The sequence below is a fragment of the Ptychodera flava genome, chromosome 7, assembly GCF_041260155.1.
Source record: "Ptychodera flava strain L36383 chromosome 7, AS_Pfla_20210202, whole genome shotgun sequence".
Taxonomy (NCBI): domain Eukaryota; kingdom Metazoa; phylum Hemichordata; class Enteropneusta; family Ptychoderidae; genus Ptychodera; species Ptychodera flava.
The window spans coordinates 2,735,524-2,762,407 of record NC_091934.1 but is presented as its reverse complement, the minus strand read 5'-3'; the positions used below and the strand labels follow the sequence as shown (position 1 = coordinate 2,762,407).

Here is a 26,884-nt window from a genome sequence, read left to right as displayed (position 1 = left end):
ACTGAACGAACCAACCTGCTACCTTGAACTGTTAAGGCTAGTAATTGTAAAAGAGTTGCTATGACAACACAGTCTAATTGTGTTCATTCTGACAATGTATTACACAGTAGTCTTTACAACTATCTGATTGTGTTTTAATCAGTGGTACAAGAGTCTGTTGGGAGGAAATTTCAGAAAATAGTAACAAAATCCAAGAAAATTATTATTTTTGGTCAAGAGTTGTAAATAGTATGTTTAATATTGTTGCCAGGCTGTAAGTGGGCACTGGCAAGTGTACAACACAGTAATCATGACGTGGCATTGATAGGTGTTATCCCATGCAGGTTTAATCTCCTTCAGTGTTTGACAAGCAGTGCATGGCTTACTGAATTGTTGGGATCCTGTAATTCAAAAGCAAAGATGAAATACTAAAGAAAGGAGTTGTATGATGGTAGAACTAGAGTGTTGCTCCATGGTTTGACTTCACCATGTATTTCCAACATCATCACACAAAGTAATCCAAGCAGAACTCTTGTACCAGCAACAAACAACATCTCAGTTTACCAAAGACTAGACTCAAATTGTACAGCGACCGTTCACTTCCACATCAATTCCCCTCACTGTAGAATCGTCTCCCAAATGACATCCATACAGCACCCAATTCAGATATCTTTAAATCCAGCCTCAAAACTCATCTTTATCATCAAGCATTTCTGGGAACTCGGAGCGTCATCTTTGCTATGGATATTAGAGGCTATACAAAACTATTAAACAACATGCATCTATTTACTGGCAAAACTGTACTTGACAATCAACAACTATATGCTAAGACCTGTAAGAGCGCAATTGATATTGTTATTCCCTCAACAGATATCTTGGTTGAGCTCCTTTTTAATAACATCCTACTTTGGAGCCAGTGTGTATTGATGTTCAAACAGGTAGATGTCTTTGCACTTACCTGTTTCCTGTGTTCTAACACTCTCTCTTTCATTGCTTGTTTTTGCTTTCTCATTTTGTATTCATTCATGGCTGATAACTGTCGCAAGAGACTTGCCACCTAATTGAAGAAATCAAAACAATGCTTTGTTAACCAGGAAGAAACGTTGGGCATGATTTTCTTCCTTCCCACCCCTACATAACCAGCATTTGGTATGTTCCATGTGTTTAAGTAAGATTAGAGGACCAATGAACAGAGACATAGGGGTGAAATGTTGAGTATGATTCATTTTAAATATGGTGATGATTTTGTATTAAAAATGAGTTAAAAAATAGAGACAACACAAGATCTATCAATAACTTTACACAAACAATTATTCATCACTGACACCAAGTTTATATGACATGTACAATACAATGAAATCAAGGTATAGTAGTCACTCTTAAAAGTGTAGACACAGAGACTACTATGTAGAATGTAGTGAAGTTGGTGTGGAAGTGCGATGTACCTATTGCATTAGTGGTTTACTGACTGGTGAATATGGAAAACAACTGGTTTACTTGCAGATGTGTATATTGTGATCATGCTGAGAGTTGGGATATTTCACATCTGGGACAGCATTTCCACATAGGCATTTGAAAATCAAAATTCAAATTTATACATTGCTTTCATACTGATTCATTCAGTGTGACGTGTTGATTTCTATACACAGTGCCTGCTACCAAACTAGTGCAAGTATCGGTGGCAGGTGATTACATATTGATCTGTGCTGGCTGCTCTGATGAATGTCTGTGACGTGTCAAATCTGGACTGCCTGATGTCGTCTGAAGTGCCTGGAAGTGACCGCTATGGGCAGTTGAGTTTTCTGTACTTCAGAGTAAAACGAGGTAAAACACAGAAAGATTTCACAAAAATAAAGTTGATGTGCTTGCACATCATAAACTCATCCTGGAAAACTATCCAACGTCCATTTGATAGTTTCATTTTCACAAGAAGCAAAAGTCATACAAATGAAAAGAGTATTGCTTACTCTTTGTTCTTGAGGTTCTCTGATGACAACTCTGTGTTTTTCTAAGAGTGGATCTCCTTTCTTCTTCTCTCTGATGGCTTCATTCTTGGGTTTGTTCTTGAAGGGCAATTCCTTTTGTAGTTGTTTTGGAATTCTCACAGGATTGAAAACTCTTGGTTTCCGTGCAATTGGCTGTCAATACATTGAGATTTTGATTTGAGTTCATTCTATCCACATTCCATAAACACTACTATCACTACAACATCAAGATTTTTCACATTTTATATGCCTCTTTGATATAGAATGTTTCAAAGATATTTAATCAATGGTAGATACTCTATTGACATTATGATGACAACCTTGCTAATGTATAGGCTGCAATATACCAGTACACACTAACAACTTTGAACTTAAGGGATTTTCTGTTTTTGTCTGAGACCTTTTCAAAATTGGTATTTGACTTGTCTGACAGTTAGAATGGTTTGTTTGGATATTTAAAATAGATGCGACAGGCTGGTAGGTTTCGTTTCGTTTTGTTCAGTTTTTGGTTTTATCTTTTTATAATTATAATAATTGACAGGAAAGTGAAGATTGACAGGTTTTCTGATGGCCATTGTGATTTGTAAAAACTGAATAAAATGTCCCAAAGACAGAAATATCATTACACATGATTTTGTTTCAAATTCTGTTTCTGAAAGGATTCAAAGTTTTTATCACTTGGACATAGGGAAGAATAAGGGTACTTTATGCTTATTCCAATAAAGTCAGTGTTTTCAAGTCTAACAGTTCCAATAATGTCAGTGTTTTCAAGTCTAACAGTTCCAATAAAGTCAGTGTTTTCAAGTCTGACAGTTCCAATAAAGTCAGTGTTTTCAAGTCTAACAGTTCCAATAAAGTCAGTGTTTCAAGTCTAACAGTTCCAATAAAGTCAGTGTTTTCAAGTCTGACAGTTCCAATAAAGTCAGTGTTTTCAAGTCTAACAGTTCCAATAAAGTCAGTGTTTTCAAGTCTGACAGTTCCAATAAAGTCAGTGTTTTCAAGTCTAACAGTTCCAATAAAGTCAGTGTTTTCAAGTCTAACAGTTCCAATAAAGTCAGTGTTTTCAAGTCTGACAGTTCCAATAAAGTCAGTGTTTTCAAGTCTAACAGTTCCAATAAAGTCAGTGTTTTCAAGTCTAACAGTTCCAATAATGTCAGTGTTTTCAAGTCTAACAGTTCCAATAAAGTCAGTGTTTTCAAGTCTAACAGTGTTCCAGCAAACTAATAATGAATTTTGTGATGAGGAGGACAAAATGCTAACCTTATAAAGGGAATCTTCCTGTGGAAGTCTTGTAATGTTTCGTTCTTTCCTGAGTTGACCGGTTGTTTTCATCCCAATCCATCTATCCTTGCGATCTTTCGGCAATAGCAGTGAAGTGACGGGATTGTAGAATTTAGGTACAATCACTGGGTACCACGTCCTCACAAAGACAATATCTGTTATGATGTAAGAAGGGTAAGATTAGTCTGATACGAGTTATGAAATTGTCTTAAAATATTGAGACATTTTTAAAAATTTTACACGATATATATATATATATAGCATGTATTTTAATAAGCAGTTTCTGCCTTGTCATAGTTTTTGTGTTTGCTTCTCATTTTACTATCTTACTTGATATCAATTTCTTGACATAATCAACCACTGTTGCCATTGACCTTGGGCAAGATTGAAATATACTGTGAAGGATAACACTATGACAGAATTAACAAATCCTGGTCTTTGAAGACAAATTCAGAATGATTTTTAAATCACATTTAACTAGAAACAATATACACCATATCTTACCACTCATTAAAAGCCTGTCTTCAAATGTAGCACGGAAAGCGCCATCCGGTGTCCGCACAGATTTCTTTATTTGTCCTCGGATCCCACTCACAGAACGTATGGCTGCACCTTCAAACTTGACTACTTCCAATGATGAGCTAAACATTCCCTGCGTGCAACAACACAAAAGCAATAATTATTTTGCAATTTTCTTATAAATGTATAAATCTTAGCAAAAACACAAAGTGGCTTAATGGCAGTATTGAAATGGAAATCAAGTCAATCATTAACAAGCAAATCAGATGAAACCAGCTACAAAAGTCTATGGTTGAAACTTTAGCTACAGTTGAGTATGATGTCGTTGCTAGGTGACTGGGTGACGTACATTGTGAGTTTGAATCCTATTGAGAAATTACTGTGGACAGAATTGTCCCCGAGGCTGTCTTTTGCTCAGTTAAGGTGGAGCTGCATGTTGCCAACACAGTTTTTTCAAAGCGATAATTCTCATCAAAGATGACAAGGAAACCCCCTCATACTGGTATGTATTTTCAAAAACCAGAGAATTTGCATAAATTAACACTTCTTTATCACACAACTTACAACTGCTTGGCAAGCTCAAAGGTAATTCCAACCAATATTTTAATCGTGAGTTAATAAATTAACCAAAAGTGAATGAATATTCGCAAAAATAGTGATTTTTGAGCAAAATATGCTCTGTTGGGTGCAGTGCCCCCTTAAGCAGTGTATTAATTTCTTTGATAACGTTTGTGTGCAATGTGTGATGGAGAGTATGTGTGTGCGAGTGCTTCATGAACTCTACAGTGTGTGGAAGGGCCACAGTCACAAAAATTGTAACAGCTCAGCTTGTTTATTGAACCACTATTTTTTAAAGGATGGGGATTTAATGGAGTGGTTTTGACTGTGACGTCTTTGCTATTTGAGTGGGTGCTGTATGTTATGAGTTCAAATCCGATCCAGAATTCACTGAATTTACCATATAATGCACTGTGGTATAAAATTTTGCATTTAGGAAAATGTGGTTACAACGCTGAAATGTACTCAAAAAATTGAGTAACATTTCTGAACTAAGTGTAACCATAGACCTTTGAGGGTCTATGATTGAATATGTCCCTGATATACCGTTATAATGTTTGGTCTTGGCAAGTAATATTTACAAGAAAGATGCTATCAGCAGAATTATTCTGAATTTGACCATAATAAGAAATGCTATCAGCAATACTGACAATGACAATGATCTCAAGGATACATTGCTGGCAGTATGCAAATACTGTTATTACATTGCTGGCAGTATGGAAATACTGTATATGTTACATTGCTGGCAGTATGGAAATACTGTATGTTACATTGCTGGCGGTGTGCAAATACTGTATGTTACATGATGTACATATGTACAAAGCTTTTAGTACAAGACTTTATGTAGATATTAGTTAAGGTTCCAAGACAAGAAATTGACCGTTTTTAATCTAACAATTCTCTGGTGGTTAATAAGCTCATAATACCCGTAAATTATACATTTTCTGAAAGCCTAGATACAGGGGAACATTTGGCTAACCACAGTGTCACCATTGTTTACATAACTATCACATGACAGGTAATTTGCATAATCTTTCAAAAAATCTGTTTTCTCTATGTTTTGTCTCAATACTTAAAAATTTCTGACTCTAACTTGCTGGAGTGCAAGCTGTCACAACGCTCTTCCAAAGTGTGTCTCAGATTTTTTATATCTTGCTCAGTTTTTTTTTTTGGAGTACAATTTTAAAGAAATCAACTAGGCTTAAATTCACCGCTCTTGAAGTTTTTCTGGCATAAAATTTGTTTAAGAAGGTTTAAAGAAATTCTGAGACACACTTTGGAAGATCCTTAGGACAGCTTGCACTCACACAAATTTCAGCCACATATCTCAAAGCATTGAAACAAAATATAGGGAAAACCGATTTTTGCAAATTACCTGTCACATGATAGTTATGTAAACAATGATCTAGGCTTTCCAAAAATATATAATTTACGGGGAGGTCTGAGCTTATTTACCGCTAGAGAGTTGTTAGGTTAAAAAAGTAAATTTCTTGTCTTTGTGTTCTTTCAGTTGGCCATTGAGAACAATGCCCACTGTAGTACTCTGCTGAACTTCTATCTGTGAAAACATTGATGATTGACTTTTAAGGTAGCTTAAATGTTTGTAACAACATTTTAGGATGTACATGTGATTTGATTCTAATAATTATCAGTCTTCAAGACGTACATGTGTTTGCAACTATTTCTTTGGGTTTTGGAAATTTCTTGATGGGACTACTTGTTTCAGTGTTGGTGAAATCTCATGGTTTTACAATAAAATTTCAAACCATATTTTGTCACTTTTATGTTATCTAGGTCAGACCTACATTTTTAGTGATCCAAATGTTTCATTGAATTCCATATTTGACAGCAATTATAACATGTTTTCATAAGGACAACTTCAAAGGTTAAATCAGGATTTTTATTTAATCTGTGCAAGGTTTTACTGTCTTGAAATTATATATTTGATTGCAATAATAAACTGTGACTTGGTTAAAAGGCATAGGGGTAGAACTACATTGTTCCATTTCTGCCAGTGTTTAAGGAGATGTAAAATGTACATTTAATAACCGTGCGATGTTAACAAACATCAATTTTGACATAATTTCAAGTCAGACTACACATTTGGTGAGTGGCAGAGGTATTGCAAACTTCAAAAAAATGTTTGTTTGTTTCTTGAATGGAATGTTTGCGTCCGGAGGTGAGGTTGGTCCATTGACACTTCAAGGAACTACAACTGCTTTTGATCGATCTAATCTGTTGATTTGTTTATGATTCATGAAATGTACTAGATACAGCAACGTACTAGATACAGCAATGTACTAGATACAGCAATGTACTAGATACAGCAATGTACTAGATACAGCAATGTACTAGATACAGCAATGTACTAGATACAGCACTGTACTAGATACAGCACTGTACTAGATACAGCAATGTACTAGATACAGCAATGTACTAGATACAGCAATGTACTAGATACAGCACTGTACTAGATACAGCAATGTACTAGATACAGCAATGTACTAGATACAGCAATGTACTAGATACAGCAATGTACTAGATACAGCACTGTACTAGATACAGCAATGTACTAGATACAGCACTGTACTAGATACAGCAATGTACTAGATACAGCACTGTACTAGATACAGCAATGTACTAGATACAGCAATGTACTAGATACAGCAATGTACTAGACAGCAACAAGTAGCATGTTCCTGCCAGGTTTGGTACAGTGCAGCACACATCCTTCTGCCATGACAATAACTCGTTTGGTTTTGATTTGCTAGCTCTAATAGTTAGTTCTTTGAAGGATAATTCATCATTACCTTAATAAAAGCAGTATTCTTGTAAATCTTGAATGGTACGCCAGTCAGTTTCAATTTCTTGACAATAGTGACAGATTTAGCCAAGTCAAGGACACTTCCTGTAGCTGCTATTCTGAACCGTGACTGAAAAAATAAAACAGTGGTGTAAAGTTTTTTTACTTCTGTTTATATGTTGTCAACTTTGGGCTATTAAATCTGATAATTAAATCAAATCTCTAAAATTTCAAATGTCATATCAACGTTACTTAGGACAAAAATTTCATCCAATTTTAAAATTATTACTTTATTTGTGTTTGTCTGCATTTTTTTACTAACTTTATGGTTAACTTACAAAAAGCCAGACAGTAGGCTGGCTAGTTATCAAGCAACTTTGCTGATAACATTGAGACTTTGATAGGTGATGACAAAAGAACTAATTTACAGTAATACACCATGAAATCAGACATCAAATCTGGCAGCACTAGCTCCATGGGTGACAATATGTATACACCACCACTTTTAACCATCACCATGGCAAAAACTAATTTGTGACACAGGTTGATGCATTACAAGGTATTCAAAAACTATACCATTGAATATAAAGTGATAAATGAACTGAATATGAAGTAGGGCCAATTTGCACCCACTGTGTACAGAAGTAGACACAACGACCAAAGTCATACAACTTAACTGCTCTGACTTTGTGGAGAACGCTAAGTGGACAGATATTTTGGAAGCAACCATTCTCAGTGGACAGATATTTTGGAAGCAACCATTCTCAGTGGACAGATATTTTGGAAGCAACCATTCTCAGTTGACAGATATTTTGGAAGCAACCATTCTCAGTGGACAGATATTTTAGAAGCAACCATTCTCAGTTGACAGATATTTTGGAAGCAACCATTCTCAGTGGACAGATATTTTGGAAGCAACCATTCTCAGTGGACAGATATTTTGGAAGCAACCATTCTCAGTGGACAGATATTTTGGAAGCAACTATTCTCAGTTGACAGATATTTTGAAACCAATCATCCCCAATATAGGAGGTTATGGGAAAAAGGACAGCAGAAATACTTTAATCAATTTTTATTTTCATCTCAAGATCATGTTTCTATAATGTACCTCATCACTTATTTAATAGTTCATGGAATTATTTTTGTTGTTATTGGTGTAATTGTGAATACTATGTGGTGCATCAACCTGTCAAATGTAGTTTCTTCACCCTGGGAGCTGGCCAATTGATATGGTTGTGTACCTTGAGCTTTGGAATTTTCATTCAAGAAAAGTAAATCTGCACTAAAATCATTAATCCATGCAAAGGACACTGATGCCAAACTTCCTAGACCAATGAGCTTTGATGATTGTTAAAAACTGATTAATATTAATTCAATAGTGAATATCAAGACACGTCACAGACAGAAATGGTGTTATCTGCAAATGAATTGTATTGAATGTAGAAACTTACTGTAACATCTGCCACTGACTGAATTCCTAGAAATCCAGTTCCTTGAGGTGTTATGGGCCCTGAAAGATAAAAATAAATCTTTCCTCATTCAAAACAAACAAACAAAAACAACCATTAAATCTAAATACATTAACCATTTATTTACAACGTAACTGTTTGTAAAGTAGAAGTTGAGGCATTGATGATAACAGAAACAAGACAAGGGTTTATCAATGAAGGAAGATACTTTGTGAAGAATCTCAAATTTTTGAAAGAGTACGTACCCCAGATAGTTGCATGGCAATGTAAATGTTCAGGTGTGTATTTCAATAACCTATGTCTACCATTGTGATCTTGAATGGAATACATCGGCAAAGTTTGGAATCGCCGCCATCCCAGTGACATTATCAGAGGATCTCGTGTCTTCAAAATCCTGTCATACCATCTGTGCTTTTTCAGTCGTATCTGAAATTATGGACAGTGAAATATGATTAAAAGATTGTTTTGGAATGGAAATACATACAGACATACAGACGCCACCGACTCACCATATAAGCTCTCTTTGGTATTTATACAGATACAAAATATGAGCTAAAAAACGATGAAACAGAGAATAAAAAATTTGGCATTAATGAACATCAAAAAATGGTTTCTCTCAACAGATGTATTTTCTTCAAGCTTCAGACAAAACATTACTGCCTCAAATTTTTCCATGTGTAATGTCCAATCCTGCATATTATAACTTTAACTAATGTTATAAGGATGTCAAGTGCACAGGTCTATATAGAAATAACAGGAGATGCGCTGACCATTAACGTTTATTTATGGGCAAGGGTGAGAGGAAAGCCAAAAATAAACGGGCGAGGCTTGCGAAAATTTCCCTTGTGAATGACAACGGGGCCCCGGAACATATCAGGGAGTAGTTGGCGCGCGCTGTAAATATTTTGCAAATCCGGAGATTTTTTCAAAAACAAGTCATTGACAATGACATAGTCCCCACTTGTAATAGGAGTATTAGTCTTGATGGGGCAGGGAAATGTGGTCATTAAGAAGTATCACTGGAGTGTATATGTTCAGATCTATGGACACATAGGTCTATGTCATTGTTCCCAATTTGAAACAAGAGGCATGTCTAAGTTATGGTTCTAAATCGGGGGAAAAAGATCAGACTTCTAGCTGTATTGGCCAGCCAAGAAATACATATGCGCATAATAAATGAGGTACAAGATGTGACATCTTAAGGTCTATTATCCTATCAAAATTGAAGCGTAAATAACTTGTGGTTACTGAGTTATGCATATATATGCATAATCAAGGCCAAAGGTCATCAAGGTCACGTGACATTTTGAAAAAAATTGTATTGCTAATTAATCAATATATGCAAAAATTCAGACCTCAAGCTCTATTGGCTTGCCCACAATTATATATGTGCATAATTAATGAGGTAAAGCATGTGTTGTCATAAGGTCTCCCATCCTACTAAATATAAAGGACATAGCACTTGTGGTTACTTATTTATTGACATAATCGTGTATTTTAGGTAAAAGGTTATCGAGGTCATATGACATTTTGTCAATTTCTTTCCTATAGTCTATCCCTATATACCAAAAATCATACATCTAGCTCTATTGGCTCGCTCAAAACTAGATATGCACATAATTAATGAGGTACAATATGTGGCGTCATAAGGTGTCCCATCATACCAAATATGGAGGGTGTAGCACTTGTGGTTACTGAGTTATGGACAAATATGTACATTTGAGGTCAAAGGTCATTGAGGTCACGTGACATTTTGTCAAAAAAATTGTATTGCTAAGTTATCCCTATATACCAAAATTCAGACATCTAGCTCTATTGGCTCGCTCAAAACTAGATATGCACATAATTAATGAGGTACAATATGTGGCGTCATATTAAGGTGTCCCATCATACCAAATATGAAGGGTGTAGTACTTGTGGTTACTGAGTTATGGACAAATATGTATATTTGAGGTCAAAGGTCACTGAGGTCACGTGACATTTTGTCAAAAAAATTGTATTGCTAAGTTATCCCTACATACCAAAAATCAGACCTCTGGCTCTATTGGCTCACTCAAAATTAGATACGCACATAAATAATGAGGAACAATATGTGGCGTCATAATGTGTCCCATCATACCAAATATGAAGGGTGTAGCACTTGTGGTTACTGAGTTATGGACAAATATGTATATTTGAGGTCAAAGGTCACGTGACACTACGTCAAAAAATTGTATTGCTAAGTTATCCATATATACCAAAAATCAGACCTCTAGGTCATTTGGCTCGCTCAAAATTAGATATGCACATAATTAATGAGTTACAATATGTGGCGTCATAGGGTGTCCCATCATACCATATATGAAAGGTTTAGCACTTGTGGTTACTGAGTTATAGACATATATGTATATTTGAGGTCAAAGGTCACCAAGGTCACGTGACATTTTTGTCAAAGTGTCTGAGATATCTGCGTGAACGGATGGACTCACGGATGGACATGACCCAATCTATAATCCCCCTAGACTTTATCAGTGGGCACTAAAAACTGTGTCACTGTATCCTTTTTGCAATATGAATACTATGAGAAACTAAATTTTTATTTTTCTTGGCCTTATACATGGGAGTCTATGGACTGCCTTATACCACAGGCGACCCATTAAGTATTACTGAGTTATTTCACACAGTTTTCTCTATCATTTTCTCTTCTTTCTTCATGCTCTGAATGATCGGAATAAATAAAATAAGTGATTTATATAACCTAGCCTAGCCTCTGTGACTCTTATTTATTTTACACTCCATTACAAGGACATATATCTCTCACACACACATGCTGTAATTAATTAGTCAACACAACTAATTATGCTAATCCGTGGACTTATCAGGTATTTTACGGGTTGGTCAACATCGCGAAAGATAGGATTGGTACCTTTTTCATTAACATCACTATCTTTCTGATGTTGACCAACCTCTGATAAGTCCACGGATGAGCATAATTAGTTGTGTTGACTAATTAATTACAGCATGTGTGTATGAGAGATATACGTCCATGTAATGGAGTGTAAAATAAATAAAGAGTTGCAGAGGCTAGGTTAGGTTATATAAACCATTTATTTATTTACTCCGATCAGTAAGAGCATGAAGAAAGGAGAGAAAATGATAGAGAAAACAGTGTGAAAATCTCAGTAATACTTTATGGGTCGCCTGTGCTTATACATGGGAATCTATGGACTGCCTTATACATGGGGGTCTATGGAGGTGAAAACTAGTGTGAAAATCTCAGTAATACTTTATGGGTCGCCTGTGCTTATACATGGGAGTCTATGGACTGCCTTATACATGGGGGTCTATGGAGGTGAAAACTAAAAAGTCCTCTAACATGGCCAAATTTGATCGCATTGTGAAACAAATCGACGTGCATCTGTATGAGGTAGGGTACTATCCTTGAACCAAGTTTGAACAAAATCGCTCCAGGCGTCTATGAGATATCTGGGTGAACGGACGGACGCACAGACGCACGCACGCACGCACGCACACACGGACGCACGGACGGACGCACGGACATGACCAAACCTATAAGTCCCCCGGACGGTGTCCGTGGGGACTAAAAAGAAGTGTCTAGACTTAGCCCACAAGTGTTCCATTTTATTTTGGGATTGATTATGATCTTTGTACAAATTACAATTTAAGTTTTAGCTGAAAAGTTACGATGTTCACGATATCATTCATATTCACGGGCACATAAACAAACCATTATTGCGTATTTGTGGTCGGTCACATGGTTCAGCTCGACCAATTAAAATGCGACGGACAGGGCATGGTAATATGATAACATTACAGTTGACCTTTATGAAAATGATGCAGTAACAATATGTAAACTAAAAAATTGTACACACAATATTTGAGTGTTACAAGCGGTCAGTATGTCTACTGAGTGAAGGCAGTGTTGCTTGTAAACTGACATGACCATTTCTCATGAAAGCATCACATGTAAAGAACAGAACACATTGGAGAGCCATCAATATACTGGTATGATATAATATGGATTATATCATACCAGTATATTGATGGTGCAAATACAGCGATCTGATTGGTCGAGACGCGAAAAGAACCGTGGTATATTGGCGATATACCACGGCTGGCATGCGCACAAGCTCTCGGCTCAAGGAAAAGTCCTTTTATGACGATCCATGCCAGAATTTCAATATCTTGTTATGATATAATAGCAATAAATCACACCCAGCGACGGTATACCACTCGATTTTGACCATATCACTTCATATGTACTCGCTATCGCTCGTGCATATATGTCGTGAACTGGTCAAAATCTTGTGGTATACCATCGCTGGGTGTGCCTTATTGCTTAAATATGTACTTTATATGAAACAAACATGTGGCAAATGTACTTCACAAATGTACATTTGACAGCTCTTCCCATGTCTGATCAAGAAGTAAATTTTATTGAGAATTGATATCAGCATGGTCAAACTATTATGCGTTTGTTTTATTGATGACTGTGACTTTGGTTTTGGCCTTCAAACATGCGTTTTTTTGGGTCATAACTGTTTCTTATCAATGGCAACACGATGCAATGTGATGGCAATACACAATCTCATTGATTCTACCAGGAGGCGATGCAGATGCAATGCAAACTACTTCTCATGTGATGTCAAAGTAAGCAGACAAGCCAAGGTGACAAAACTGACGTATTGCAGATGTGATGTGTTGAGGGTGACAAAATTGTGTGAACAAAAGTGAAGTATGTAATTCAGTACACACATTTTGAGTATTGCCTCCCGCTACTGATTTCAGATCTACTTGAGCTTGTGTGTATGGTGACTTTCTATAGACATGATACAAAAAAACCCCAGCCTGGTATAATCTGCAAAACTGTCCCTGATTTTTCAGGGACATTTATGCAAATGAGCAGAACTTGTTGATGGTATGACTAATGCATCAATGCCCATGTATTGATTCCATGACTCATTTTGAATGTACTGTAATGAATGTGATATTAATCCTGTATTGAGATCTAGATTTAAATGCCAATAAAGGTATCAATGAACTTGATTAATGTCTTAAGGAAGACATCACAATAACAATCCAGTAACTTAGTAAAGTATGCACAAAAACGAAGGTACAAAAGTTGACCGATGACTTTGTAATGGTAATGTAAGATAAAGGACCATCCTGGTGGTATTCTTTTGTCTTGATCTGAGGTCACTGCATATTATGAATAGTTGACCTGAAGTCACTGCATATTATGAATAGTTGACCTGAGGTCACTGCATATTATGAATAGTTGACCTGAGGTCACTGCATATTATGAATAGTTGACCTGAGGTCACTGCATATTATGAATAGTTGACCTGAGGTCACTGCATATTATGAATAGTTGGCCTGAAGTCACTGCACATTATGAATAGTTGATGTCAATAGAATTCATATACAATAGAACTGTCAGTGGTAATTTACATGCAGCAGATAGCATACACAGTAACTTGCACGGTAGTAGAACAGCTAACTTTCATATCATAGCTAGGTTATTGAAAACACATTACCTGTACAAAGCCTATGTTTTCTTCACTGTTCAACAATCCACCCAGTATTACTGGATATGCTGGATCAAAGTTGGTCACAAACTCACATGAGACATCAGCAATCTAAAAGAAGAAATGGATGTGAAATGGATGTGAATGTATTGGAGCATTGTGGCTGGAAGACTGCTTGACTGTACACTCTCATTACATCAACACATGTCTCATCAAGTCTGTTCATCAAACACTTTGCTCCTCTTAGTAAAATTAAATCTTTATTTAACTCCCTTTATGAAACTTGATAATTGATCTGAGTATAAATTTTCACATTCTAGGTTAAAAAGCACATTCTAGGTTGGATCCTACAAATTTCCATTACTTGGAACTGAGCCAACAGAACAAACCTTCCTATCTGAACTTGAATCAATACAGTAACCCTTTTCCTGCCAAGTCCATATTTCACCATCAGGTCAAGATGATTAAAAATAATGAAACACAACATATTCCATATGGTGAATTTTAACATAACATTCAACATTTGAAGGCTGTTGAAAACATAAATACTGTAAACTTGATTTTGTGTTACTAAAGACGCTACAACAGACCAAGCCAAGTGGGTGAAAATACATCATGCTTGGCTCAATACCGCTTTTTACTGACTTAGCTGATGTGGAAGTGATGCTGTCTTGCAGGAAAAGGGTTAACAATGTTTTCATCTACTCTGATCCAAAGTGCAACATTTAAATCAGTTCTGCGGTCCAAGACTGACTATTTTCCTGCTGGACCAAGGGTTTGCCGTGCAGATGGTCCTTATGACCAATACTAAATATATGTTGTATACACCTGATTGCAAATATTTCTGAGCCCACTATTCTCACAACCACTAGATTTTGCAATATTTGTTTTTTAAAAGACAGCATTTTCTTGGGATATTTTCCTGTAACTGGCATGGCAAACTATCAATTGTAAGAAAGATTTGACCCCATCAGGTCAGAGATCATTTTCAATATTCTAGGCAGGTAGGCAAATTCAGAACTGGTCGCTGTACAATATATTAGGCAAGGGTGAGAGGAAGTTTTCAAGACTATACGGTATGTCATTTTGCAACAATTTATTGGTACTTTTTGCATTTTTACTGTACATATGTGGATTACTAGTATCTTGTTTTTCTTGCATACTGAGCACAATCAATTCTTACAAACTTACAAGTTGTAGTCCCGTATAACAAACTACCAGTGAACATAACAAATACGTGACTTAAAGCCGCAATTTTCAATCCCAGGTTTTCGCATTAGCGGAATTCTTCTCCCAGTCAAACACCTGGCCAGTACGATGTTTGATTTCTATAACATGAATTACACAAACTGATCTCAACCTTTTGTCACCTTTTGCTAATCCTGCAAACAGAGTTTATACAAGCGTTTGATTGACGGTCGGTTCAAATCGCCAATGGTCATTGATTCACCATCACCAACGCTTGAATTTCCTAAAAAATTGTATAACCACAGAGTTGAATCAGCAGCAACTTCGCGCTGGCCACTTGGTAGTCTGTCTGCGTTTTTGTGGCAGGAAAAAACTAAAAGTGGCATTTTCTGGAGCGTGTGTCCGCGTGTTGCTTGTTTGGTGTCCACTTACACAATGAACGCTGCCATAGCTTGGCGCCCTTTTAAAGGGAGGCTCCGTCTTTAACTGCTTTGGGGACTGGGTTATTTTTAGCAATTTAAATTTTTTTTTTCTAAGTCAAAGCATAGACCAGCTCCCTAGTCCCTATGTATTTATCTGGCTTTTTATTTATCTAGAACTTTGCCCATATAGTGTTCCTATCACATTTCAAATTGGTACTAGTAGGAGTGGTATACTGGTTGCATTCACCACCACAGTACCATCAACACTGATAAATTTTGCCATCTTTTCTGAAATGTGTTTATCATATCACACTGTATATTTTCTAGCTGTGACTGGATGTCAATCACTACTGTTGACACAGATTTAGATAATGGCCAGACACATCAACTCAACTGTGACAGGGAATTGTATGACTATGTATGACAATGTCTTATCATATTCCATGTATTACACAACTGTACTTTAAACTTTTTATGTTGTTTGCATCATACTTAGTTTAAAACAATTCATTAGTCCCTGTCAAACAGTTTTCACAAAGACCTCGACCTGACAAAGACCTCGACCTGACAAAGACTTGAGCTTTTACAATACTCATCATTCTACTGACCTGTAACCTTTCTACTTAACTTTCACACACTGCCCTTGTCTCATAATTGGCATTCTTACCTTTTAAAGCCAACATACTGTAAAACTTCCACATGATGATAAAAATTGTACCAAGTCTATTGATAAATATTGTTTTTGAAAAACGCTGCAAGAGGGCAACAAACCTACAAAATCTGGTAAAAACACCTTGCAAGGTGTTTTTGTTCTGAGCTACACTGAATTTAAACGAGCTTGGAATACTTGTATAATTAACAAAAAAAATTATTTACATAAACAAAAGTTGTGTTAGGCACGACACAGGACATAGACATAACCAGTATTCATATCCCTAAACTTGTTCATTAAGTAAACACTCTTTTATCCACCAAAGAAACATGTAACTACGGGTATCACATGACATACCATGTGACTTGCACATGACGACATGACATACTGACCCACTGAACTAAAGTATTAATTTCTTTACCTCAACTCTGACATACATTCCAGCTCTGTAACCTTCATAGAGAACTCTCACGTCATCATCCATGTCTTCAAACTCAGCCCTGTTCATCTGAAAAAACAACAAATTCACTGTATTTTTCGTAGAAACAAAGCATTGGTCATGGCATGGATTTCTTTTTTAAGTCTTATCAAGTATATTATCTCTCTCAGAAAAAAGATGATATCAATTGCTAGTATTCATTCATGCACTTACAACAATTTTTTAATATTCACCTATTATGGGATGTATAAACGTTTAAGTTTAGGTCACATGATACACTTTCAAAGAGCCTTATAAAAATAAATTTCATTTAAAGTGTATGTGGAGGTCTTATAATCGAAATCTTCCCTAAAAATGATACTACTGATTTCAGAACCAGAAATATCAAATTTTCTTTGCATAACTTTATTATATCATTCATTAATTGATTTGCTGTTTTCTGAGTATTTAAATTACATTCTAGTGGTTGCACTGTGCTCAAATGAAGTATCATGTATTGTTATCATTTTTGTACATGCTTCTGACCAGAAGTGGCAGCACTGTGGTGTTGTCTCCTGTACACTGGCAGTTTGAGGAGAAATCTAACACTATTATGGTGGGCAATTCATATTTTATTTACATTCACAAATTTTCAGTCTGTTAAATCGGTAATATGATGAATTGGTCTCTCACAACTATGTCAATCAATCAGCATAATATTTGCATTGTCCACCATATTCATGGTCTATTTAGAATGAGTATCTAACCCTATTGTGAATTGAACACACCAATGGCAGAGACACAGGCAATATCTTATATCAGCATACAGTATTTTACCTGGGCAATATCTTATATTAGCATACAGTATTTTACCTGGGCAATATCTTATATTAGCATACAGTATTTTACCTGGGCAATATCTTATATTAGCATACAGTATTTTACCAGGGCAATATCTTATATTAGCATACAGTATTTTCCCTGGGCAATATCTTATATTAGCATACAGTATTTTACCTGGGCTTGCTGATCAAGCTGTTGTTTCAATTCATCATAATATGATGTTCCACCATCCTTATCATCATACTCCGCATCAAAAGCTTCTTTCATCTTTCTTTTCTTCTCCAACCTCTTTTCCTTGTCACTTTTTTCTTTCTCCTCTCTTTCCTGATCAAGTTCATCATCCTCTTCATTATCACTGCCATCACTCTCCCCACCTTTCTCATTTGCAAGGTGCTTTTCTCCCGTCTCCAGGTCTTCAAAGTCACCGTAAATTTCATCTGTGAAAAGGTCAAAGTGAAAATAGAATAATATCAAAAGGAAATGACAGGGCTTTACTTAACGTTAGTTATGGTACAAAATGTTGAAGCTAGAAGGAAATGGCTGCCACTTTTGGGATCTTGAAGTCCTCAGTGCTCCATGTCTCAGAATTTTGCAGGACTGAGAACCTAAAAGTAACCACTATTTCCTGTTATACCATTCTCCGCTTCGTGCCCATTGTTCTAACCATGCTCTCTAATTTCCATAATAGAATATTTTATTATATACCACCTGGCTTTCTTTTGTTTAAAAAGTGTCCGATTTTCAAGTTCTTTAGTTTAAAAGTGTCTGATTTACTATTAAATCGGACAGTTCTTTTGTTAAAAACTGTCCGGTTTACTAGTAAATCGGACACTTTCAAACAAAAGAACTTGTAAAATGGACACTTTTTAAACTAAAGAAAGTCACGTTGCAACGAGTAAAAAAAACAAATGCGAGACATTATACCAGAATAAATTTATTTCACCATTAAGTACAGAGTAAAGACACTTTAAAAGAATCACCGGACTGAATTAATTTTGCATGACTGTACATCTCAAAATCAATTACAGGTCACCGTGAAATAACAGTATTGATTGCAAATATCACTTCTGTGTTAAGGTTATTGTTATCACGATCATTCGAAGCTGAAATTTAAGACTTCAGAGTCAGTTATCAACACTGAATGTAGAGGTTTCAGTCGCCTTTGGTAAAGTTAAATCTAGCTAAAGGCAAACACACACGCAGTACCACAGTCATTGTGGATCTACACGTATTTTTTTTGTACTTGCAGTTTCTGTTGCGCCTTTCTCTGACGTGGCTGTGTAGCTTGGTCTTCCGATTAGGGCCATTAGCACTGGCGTGACAGGGGGACTTTTCTTTTCCATCTTTGGCTTTGGTAGTTAAAGTGCACCGGATACAGCTTTCACTTGTACTTCATCCGCCATATCGATATACGTAGAGCGACTCGGCAATTGCGTGTATGCTGCTCAAAGTTTTCGACCCAAATGAGCAAAGCGTGACTCTAATGTCGATCTGCAAACACCTTTTCACTTCATTCAACCAACCAATCAATCAAACATAATTCATACAATTCAAATCAAACCAGGTGCGCAACCACGTCATCGCACTACAATAGCAACACATGTCAACTATGTTTTATCCAATCATGGGTTAGTTTTTTATACTTTCGTTCAACAAGGTGTCAAAACGCGTCAATGTTTTCCTGCCAAAGTTTCAACTTGCACTGCACTAAAATTACAAATAAAAACTTTCGGCGGGCAAACAAGGCTCTAAAACTCGGCAAATTCGTGGTATAACACATCCAGCGAACTCGTAGTCGGCGGTTTATGGAATTTAACGGTACAGTTTGCCATAAAACTCCTCGGCCCTGCGGGCCTTCGAGTTTTACTGGCAAACTGTACCGTTAAATTCCGTAAACCGCCTCCTACTCGTCCGCTTACCTATAGTTAACCTTCAAGTACGTGCTATAATGAATCTGTACTGCGAATTCAATAAGATTTGTATGACATTATTACAGAAGATACATATTTAGAGGTTATTTTATAGTAAGCAATATGAACAAAAGCAGAGGACAATAACCATGAGATGTTGACCAGTCCATGACATACATGTATATGCATAGGCAATAGTGAGCGCATACATGTAGTGAACTAGTCAAAATAGATTGGTATACCTGTCGCTGAGGTTGTTTATTGTTATTACAACAGTGCCATCAATATATTGGTGTAATGAAATACATATCACCTGTTCCTGTGTCATATCAGCATGAGTGTCATTCGTGATGCCTCAGACAAGAGACAAAGCCAAGTGTCTGAAACAGCACATATTCTGATACTGGGAATAGGTGACAGTGGGTAACAACTGATTTATCATATACCCAAGCCCATATTTTGGAAAAAACTGAGGGAAATAATGATCACTGGTTTCACTTTAAACGATCTCATTTATTCCGCTGCAGGCATTGATTTAAATTCAATACAACAATGAAAAAAGGCACCATTGATACACATGCCACAGTACAATAAATTACCCACAATTCTCTTTGATTTGTATCCTTGAAGGTTACTTTTCTAAAAACTTTTTCAGTTCTGCATGTAAGCACTAGTGTGCAGTATCAGAATAATTTTTAAATAATACCTAGTAAAAGTACGTTTAGATATTTCAGTAAAAGTTTCAAAATAACCACTAAACAACCATAAAAGTCACATTCTTTAGGTACTACAAATGCCTTGCTTTTTGGGCAGCAAGTTATGACGAACTGAAGGGGTCATTCTCTGATCTGAGAAAACTTAACATGCAAATTTCTTTTTCACTTCCATTGCAAAAAAATCAATATCCTTTTGTTTCATAAAACAGGTGCAACTAGTCTCCCTACTTCACAGTAAGTGAGGCTACCCACAATCCTCCATGATCTGTACACACGGAGATCACTCACTGAACTGAAGCAAATTTCTTCTGTACACAGAACAACTCGGTCCATATTTCAAAATTCTGGCAACATAGTTCTGATCATCATAATTTTCTGATTTCTCACTGTGAATAATGAGAAGATCAACCCTTTTTCCGCGGAGGAGATAGCAATTTTGTAACTTTGTCGACATAGATTTTTGACAGCCATACACAATATTTTCAAGGGAACTAAGGGAATAAGTTGCATCTGTGTTGGCAAAAGAAAGGGTATTGATTTTTTTTAATGTTTGTAACAAAGGAAATTTGCATGTCTGACAGGTGGTGTGATGAGACCGTCTTAGTTGCTGATAACTTTATCTTGACAAGTGTGCAATTTTTAGCACCTCCAAACATCAACTTCTCATTCAATTAACTCTTGAATTTTAAACATAATCAATAATTTTGGAACATAGTCTTAACAAATAATCCTGAACTTAAATTGTAAGTAACAAATCGTTAAGAAACTGATAAAATTGAAAAAGCCTTTAGCAAAAAATGTCTGAGTGAACAAAACAGGGGGAATTGTGGGTAGCCTCACTTACTGTGTACTTTCCATCACATTATTCTGTATGGCTGAGGACACAATCTCTGGCAAATTCCACAAAAATGCTATCTTCTATCTCAATTATGCATAATTTTCCAAATTATTTAAAATGAGAATTGAGAAAAATGGTGTGCATAAAAGTACGTTTTCAAAATTTTGATAAATAGTCTGTGAATTTGTCTACACATGGGAGATATGGTAGCCTTCACTCAGGTATCTCTGAGGATCTGTGAGGATACAAAGCATAATGAATTCTGGGTAATCTACAGTACTGTGCATGCCTTTACAATGCACACAATAGGACTGGGAAATGGTAAGCAATACATCAAATGTACTTAAAGTGAACTTTGAAAATCAATTAATAAAGCCAAAGGCACTTAAACGTGAGAGTTATTGTGTCCACATCTATTTATTCTTGAGAATTTTCAGACGTTGACGATGTGTCATAGATAACTGCCAGACGGTGCCCTTTGAACGGAGGAAGTCATGTCGCAGAAGATGGTCCAGTTGTCCCATTCAATACGTAGATGTTGAACAAGGTGTAATAAATCACTGTCCTACTAAATATACTGACTGTTGATGCTGTTTCCATCTGACATGTATTTGAACTGATTGAATCTGTGTTTAACTTGCAATGCTTGATTCTGAATGTTAGTGGATGATGATGATGATGATGATGATGATGATGATGATGATGACGATGATGAAGAGGACCATGATAAAGAGGACTGTGGAGCAAGTATGGTTGACATTTCTTCTTGTTGTTTTTAGAGAGGCGATCCCTTGGTTGTTGACAGACTGAAGTTCACTGTATCCAGACAGATGTTGAACTTGCATTGGTGGACTATTGGAATATTGGTGAATGATTGATAGCCAGATAGAAGGGGCTGTCTGGTGTGTTCATTTCGATGGAGTAATGATTCATGAATTGGTGGTACAGTATTTTGGACATGTATTGGGTTTCTCAGGAGTTTCAAAAATGTTAGGGTTGTATGGTCTCTGGTTTGCTCCAGCCTGACCAAATCTTGTCTTTGTTTCTCTTTCATTAAGTTTAAAGTATTCTTGATTGCCAGTTGTTTCTGTAACTAATTGTTGCCCTGTTCCAAGTCTATGTTTTCTTGGCCTCCACTAAAACCTACCATCTTCATGTTGTTCATCCAAACTGTGTAGGACAGAGCTTCAGGACTTGATTGTCTGGCAATACCCTTTTCAATCAAAAGCTTTATATTTTCTTTTATGACTATAGTGGCTTGCACTTTGTTTCCTTTTCCTTGCTTTTTCAACTCTACTCTTTTTGCTGTAGCACATTTTCTGGAGCACTGAAACTCATTGTCATGTATGATGGAAACCAGGTACCCATTGTCAGGGAGGAAATGATCAATTCCATGCGGATAACTTGCAAGTTTTTCCGGTTCATATTCTTTCCCATTTTTTTAATCGAGTTCCAACAAAATGGGCAGAAAGAATACCATTGAAGTAGTGGAATTTGAGCAATGGGGCGAGTTTTGGAAGGACATCACTGACAACCATTCTTGGAATTATTGTAATGCCGTGTTGGTACTTCCAACAGTATTCTTCTTATTTTGTTGGTCCACAAACTCATCCAAATCTGCCTGGATCCGGATTTTTATTTTGTTGTCGGAATGAGTTAAATTACAATACACTGAGTGTCAAGGCTAAAATTACCAGAAAATTTGAGAAGGACAAGTGTTTGATGATTTGTTGTCAATAATCAAGTTTTTCTGTTTCAACCAAATGACCATCAAGGTGTGGCAGTAAAAATAGTGATTGTCTGAGTGGGTACTGTTCTATATGGGTAACCGCTAACCGCTACAAGCAAGCAGTTGAGGTACATAAGCAGTCCATAGGTTAGCAAAGTAATATCATCACTTTACCATGTTGATATTTTCAAGATACACGCTCTGTTCCAACCCAACTCCTACATGTGCTTAAAGCCTGGTGGGACTTAATCCAAAAATCTGGCAACATATTTGTATAATGATTGCAATTTCAAAGGAGAACAAAAGACAGAAACACCTTACAAGGTCACGAAAAACAAAAAGATTGTTTATCATCCTAGACATATTGCAAAATTGATGCGGTGACGTGGGGTATTTTCTTCTCCTTTTTTTATTCTTCAACTAATAAGAACATGCGCAAAAAACAAAACCAAACATGAAAACAACATAGCAATGCATGCAGAGAGAAATTCACAGCAGAGTTGTATTCTATCCCTGACTTAGCAATTAGTTTTATTTTTCATAATAAATTTCATTTCACACGGAAACTGCTGAGTTCACCTTTTGTTCATTTTCTTTCACATAACAATACATACCAAATATGAGCTAAAAACAAAATAGCCAACCTACCATCTTCTTGTAGTAACTTTTCTGCATCATGGCTGTCATCCCATTTACCAGTCACAAAACAGTCTTTGATCTCTTCTCTCACCTACAATACAATCAAAGAAACTGATTACTTGACCTGAGCAAATTTCTGAAAAAAGTTACATGCAAGGAATATCAATATTGTTTATGTCTTGAAGAAAGTTATGTCAAAGGTGAACTTGCTGCAAGATTTCAGAGGCTGTACAATGGTAGTATGTGACAGGTGCTAGATCAAATACATGTATGTCTGAACATTTGATTACTGAGTATCACCAGATTGCTTTGATGACATGATTGCTGAGATGATATCATCAGATAGGTTTGATGACATCATCAGCTTGCTTTGATGACATCATTGGATTGCTTTGATGACATCATCAGATTGCTCTGATGACATCACCAGATTGCTTTGATGACATCATCAAATTGCTTTGATGACATCACCAGATTGCTTTGATGACATCATCAGATTGCTCTGATGACATCACCAGATTGCTTTGATGACATCATCAGATTGACAATATGGAAAACAGTTGGTGAGAGACAATGAAAGCTGTATGACCAAACGCATTGAAACAGACAAATAAAACTTTCCTTAACTCATGTGGCATGGCAAAAACTTAGCAATCAATTTTAATGACACTGTACTCTGTAGATATATTTGTTTCTTTGTTTATTTTACGGCGAGCTACAATGAACTTGTCAGGTTGCACTTTCCTTATCAAACTTTTCTTTGTAGCAAATTTGCAGCAAGTTTATTGTAAATTGGCCATTTGTGTGTAATATGAGGGAGAGAGTTTGCAGAATTTTGAAACAAGTCATACACTAATGGAGAACTGAAATGAATAAAGTTGCAATAGGATATGTTTTACAATAAGCTTGTGGCAATTTCATGGTCTACCATAAAAGTTAATTTCTATTTACAGGAAGATTTTCCACTGTAATCAAGATGTTGTGTAAATTCAGTCTAACTATGTTATTTTGTAAGCTACAGGGATGTAAAAAATTGCCAGCAGCCAGCAAAAACAACCGGCTGTTAACTAAAATTTGCCAGCTGTGAAAATTTAGTTTCAGTAAAATATCAGGACATTTTGCACAAACTGTGCACTCACACACCACTTGCAACTGCCTATACTTTTATTTTTGCCACGTATAACCAAAATTTTCTACATCCATGGGCTACATTCCCTACAAACTGAGGCGCAAATATGTATATCAGTAACAATACAAAATCCCATGCCTTTTTTAACATTCAAAATGACATGACAGATACAAAAGACATGCAAAGTGCAGGTACACGGCTGGATAAACAAGATAGGGAAGGTTGTTTAGGGTAACTGAAGCTTCTTACTGTTTGCTGGAAACATTTGCAGAGTGGGAAAATGGGGGTTGGGGATATAGGGATATGAGGGTGAGAATATTCAGCAGCCATTGACCAATGAGATACTGAGGGATAGTTTGATCCACAAGAAATGGTCTGTGCTTGCCAGAGATGGTATCAATGATGATGTATCAAATGCCCTTCTGTCATAAAGTGTCAGGTTATATGTGAATGTAAGATGTTTCTCCTTTGCCAGAAGTTATTGTAGAATTGTACATAAGAAGACAGATAAAACATTTGAAAGGTTCCAAGGGTTTAGGAAGACACATAAGTGCAGTGGTGAACAATAGAAATTTTGTGGCAGTTGCAATTTACATTTTATTTCTTTAAGTCGGTCAATTTGAATTTGAGTATCTTGCTTCAGTTAAGTTTAGTTTAATTTTGTGTTTTTTAATGATAAATGATTTGTCATATCACCATCAAATACAAGAACCTTGTGATAGGAACAAGGTTTGATTATTAATTTATTTATTTTTTGTGACAAAAGACAGGTGTGCAGCATTTACCATCCATAATTCATTACAGTGACTGGGACGTAGGACGTGAGGCTCACACCAAAGCAATTTAAATCTCAATTTCAAGTACTTCATTGAATCTGTTTTTTGTAAAAAGTATCACAAATGTATCCTCGACAGGACATATTTTAAGTTGTGCAGATTGTTTTGGGTGACAATATACCGTGTGCTGAATAAATACCTAATTACGGTAAATATGTGATGTTGTTTGCCTCTGCTAAGGGATGAAGACAAAAAAGCTTTTATGTGGCTTAAAAATGTGATTGCATTTTTCTCTAAGGCCAGAGAAAAAAATCTTGTACATCGGATTTTTGGACCAAGGTTCAGGAGCAGTGAGTGAACATTTTTTTAAAAATTTTTTAGGCCAAAGGTCACCGCAGTTTTTTTTTATAAGTTGGGATTCCGTATAGGCACACACTATCCTACGATAAATACGCATTATGTCCATATCGACAATGCATTTTATTCGCATGCAACACGGACGATACTTGTCAAAAAATACCTGCTGCACTCACACAGTAAATGGGTCAAGAGTTCAAATCAAAGAAAACATAGGGCCAAAGTCCCTGAAGCTACTATAGACATGGATACAAAATTAAGTATTTCCTTACTGTATGAAATTATCTCACTAAGGTCATCCTACGGACAAGTAAACTAAATATTAAAGCTGTCTGACCAGCGGTTTTGAAAGAACAAGCAACTCAACAGTTGACAGAGCTCTGTTGAGTTATGTAGAGAATAACCTTTTGTGACACATGTATTGATGAAGAAGGTGGATATCTTTGATTAACATTGTGAGTTCTGTTTAATAAGTTGAGACTGTACATACTCAGAGAAAGCACACTCAAGAGACAAAGGTTTGAAACTTAAGAAGTTCAAGGTCATCAAAAGCATTATAAGGAATCATGTTACACTTTCATTGCACTGTTTACACAGATTGCATAATTGCTATAAATAGCACATGAGGAATCTTTATACAGCCCAGCTTTACCATAAAAAACCTATCACTTTGACCACTCTTTTAATTGACCACTCTATTTTTTTCCTCAAAAAGTAATTTTATTTTATCCTTACCAAGTCAACCATAAATGGAAATTAGAACTTTCTCTATCTCTATCTCTATCTCTATTGACTATTTTGAGCAATTTCTTTTAGATAACATACAGGGCACAATAAATGACGGTTCACAATATGTCAAAGTTGGGATTCAGGAAAGTTGCCTTTACATGTTTTAATCCTCCAAGATGGTAAGCATTTCACTATGAACTGTCAAAAAAAGTTGAACTTTCTGATAATTCTACACTAAATTATTTTGGCTTTGATGATTCCTAATTAATTCAATTATTTAAAATCATATTAATTATTTTTTCTGGGTGAATTGATAGGGTTTATACAGTACAAGAATTACATACAATGTAAGTCAAATTTTGACCAAAAATGACAAAAAAATTCCTTAAAAATACAGATTTGCATATTTCATCACA

General features: G+C 36.0%; 1 protein-coding gene across 2 annotated transcripts in view; it reads right to left on the bottom strand.

Moving 5' to 3' along the window:
• The window catches only part of LOC139136567 (ribosome biogenesis protein BMS1 homolog), a 68,125-nt gene that overhangs the window by 3,141 nt on the left and 38,100 nt on the right, over positions 1-26,884 (bottom strand). For both annotated transcript variants that reach the window (XM_070704306.1, XM_070704307.1), the window contains exons 14-24: positions 23,487-23,568; positions 17,820-18,082; positions 16,806-16,892; positions 14,132-14,233; positions 8,840-9,020; positions 8,577-8,635; positions 7,133-7,255; positions 3,750-3,897; positions 3,225-3,400; positions 1,947-2,117; positions 938-1,036 (exon numbers count right to left, since the gene is read on the bottom strand). In XM_070704306.1, the coding sequence (XP_070560407.1) occupies positions 938-1,036; positions 1,947-2,117; positions 3,225-3,400; positions 3,750-3,897; positions 7,133-7,255; positions 8,577-8,635; positions 8,840-9,020; positions 14,132-14,233; positions 16,806-16,892; positions 17,820-18,082; positions 23,487-23,568 (1,491 nt within the window). The remainder of the gene's footprint in view (positions 1-937; positions 1,037-1,946; positions 2,118-3,224; positions 3,401-3,749; positions 3,898-7,132; positions 7,256-8,576; positions 8,636-8,839; positions 9,021-14,131; positions 14,234-16,805; positions 16,893-17,819; positions 18,083-23,486; positions 23,569-26,884) is intronic.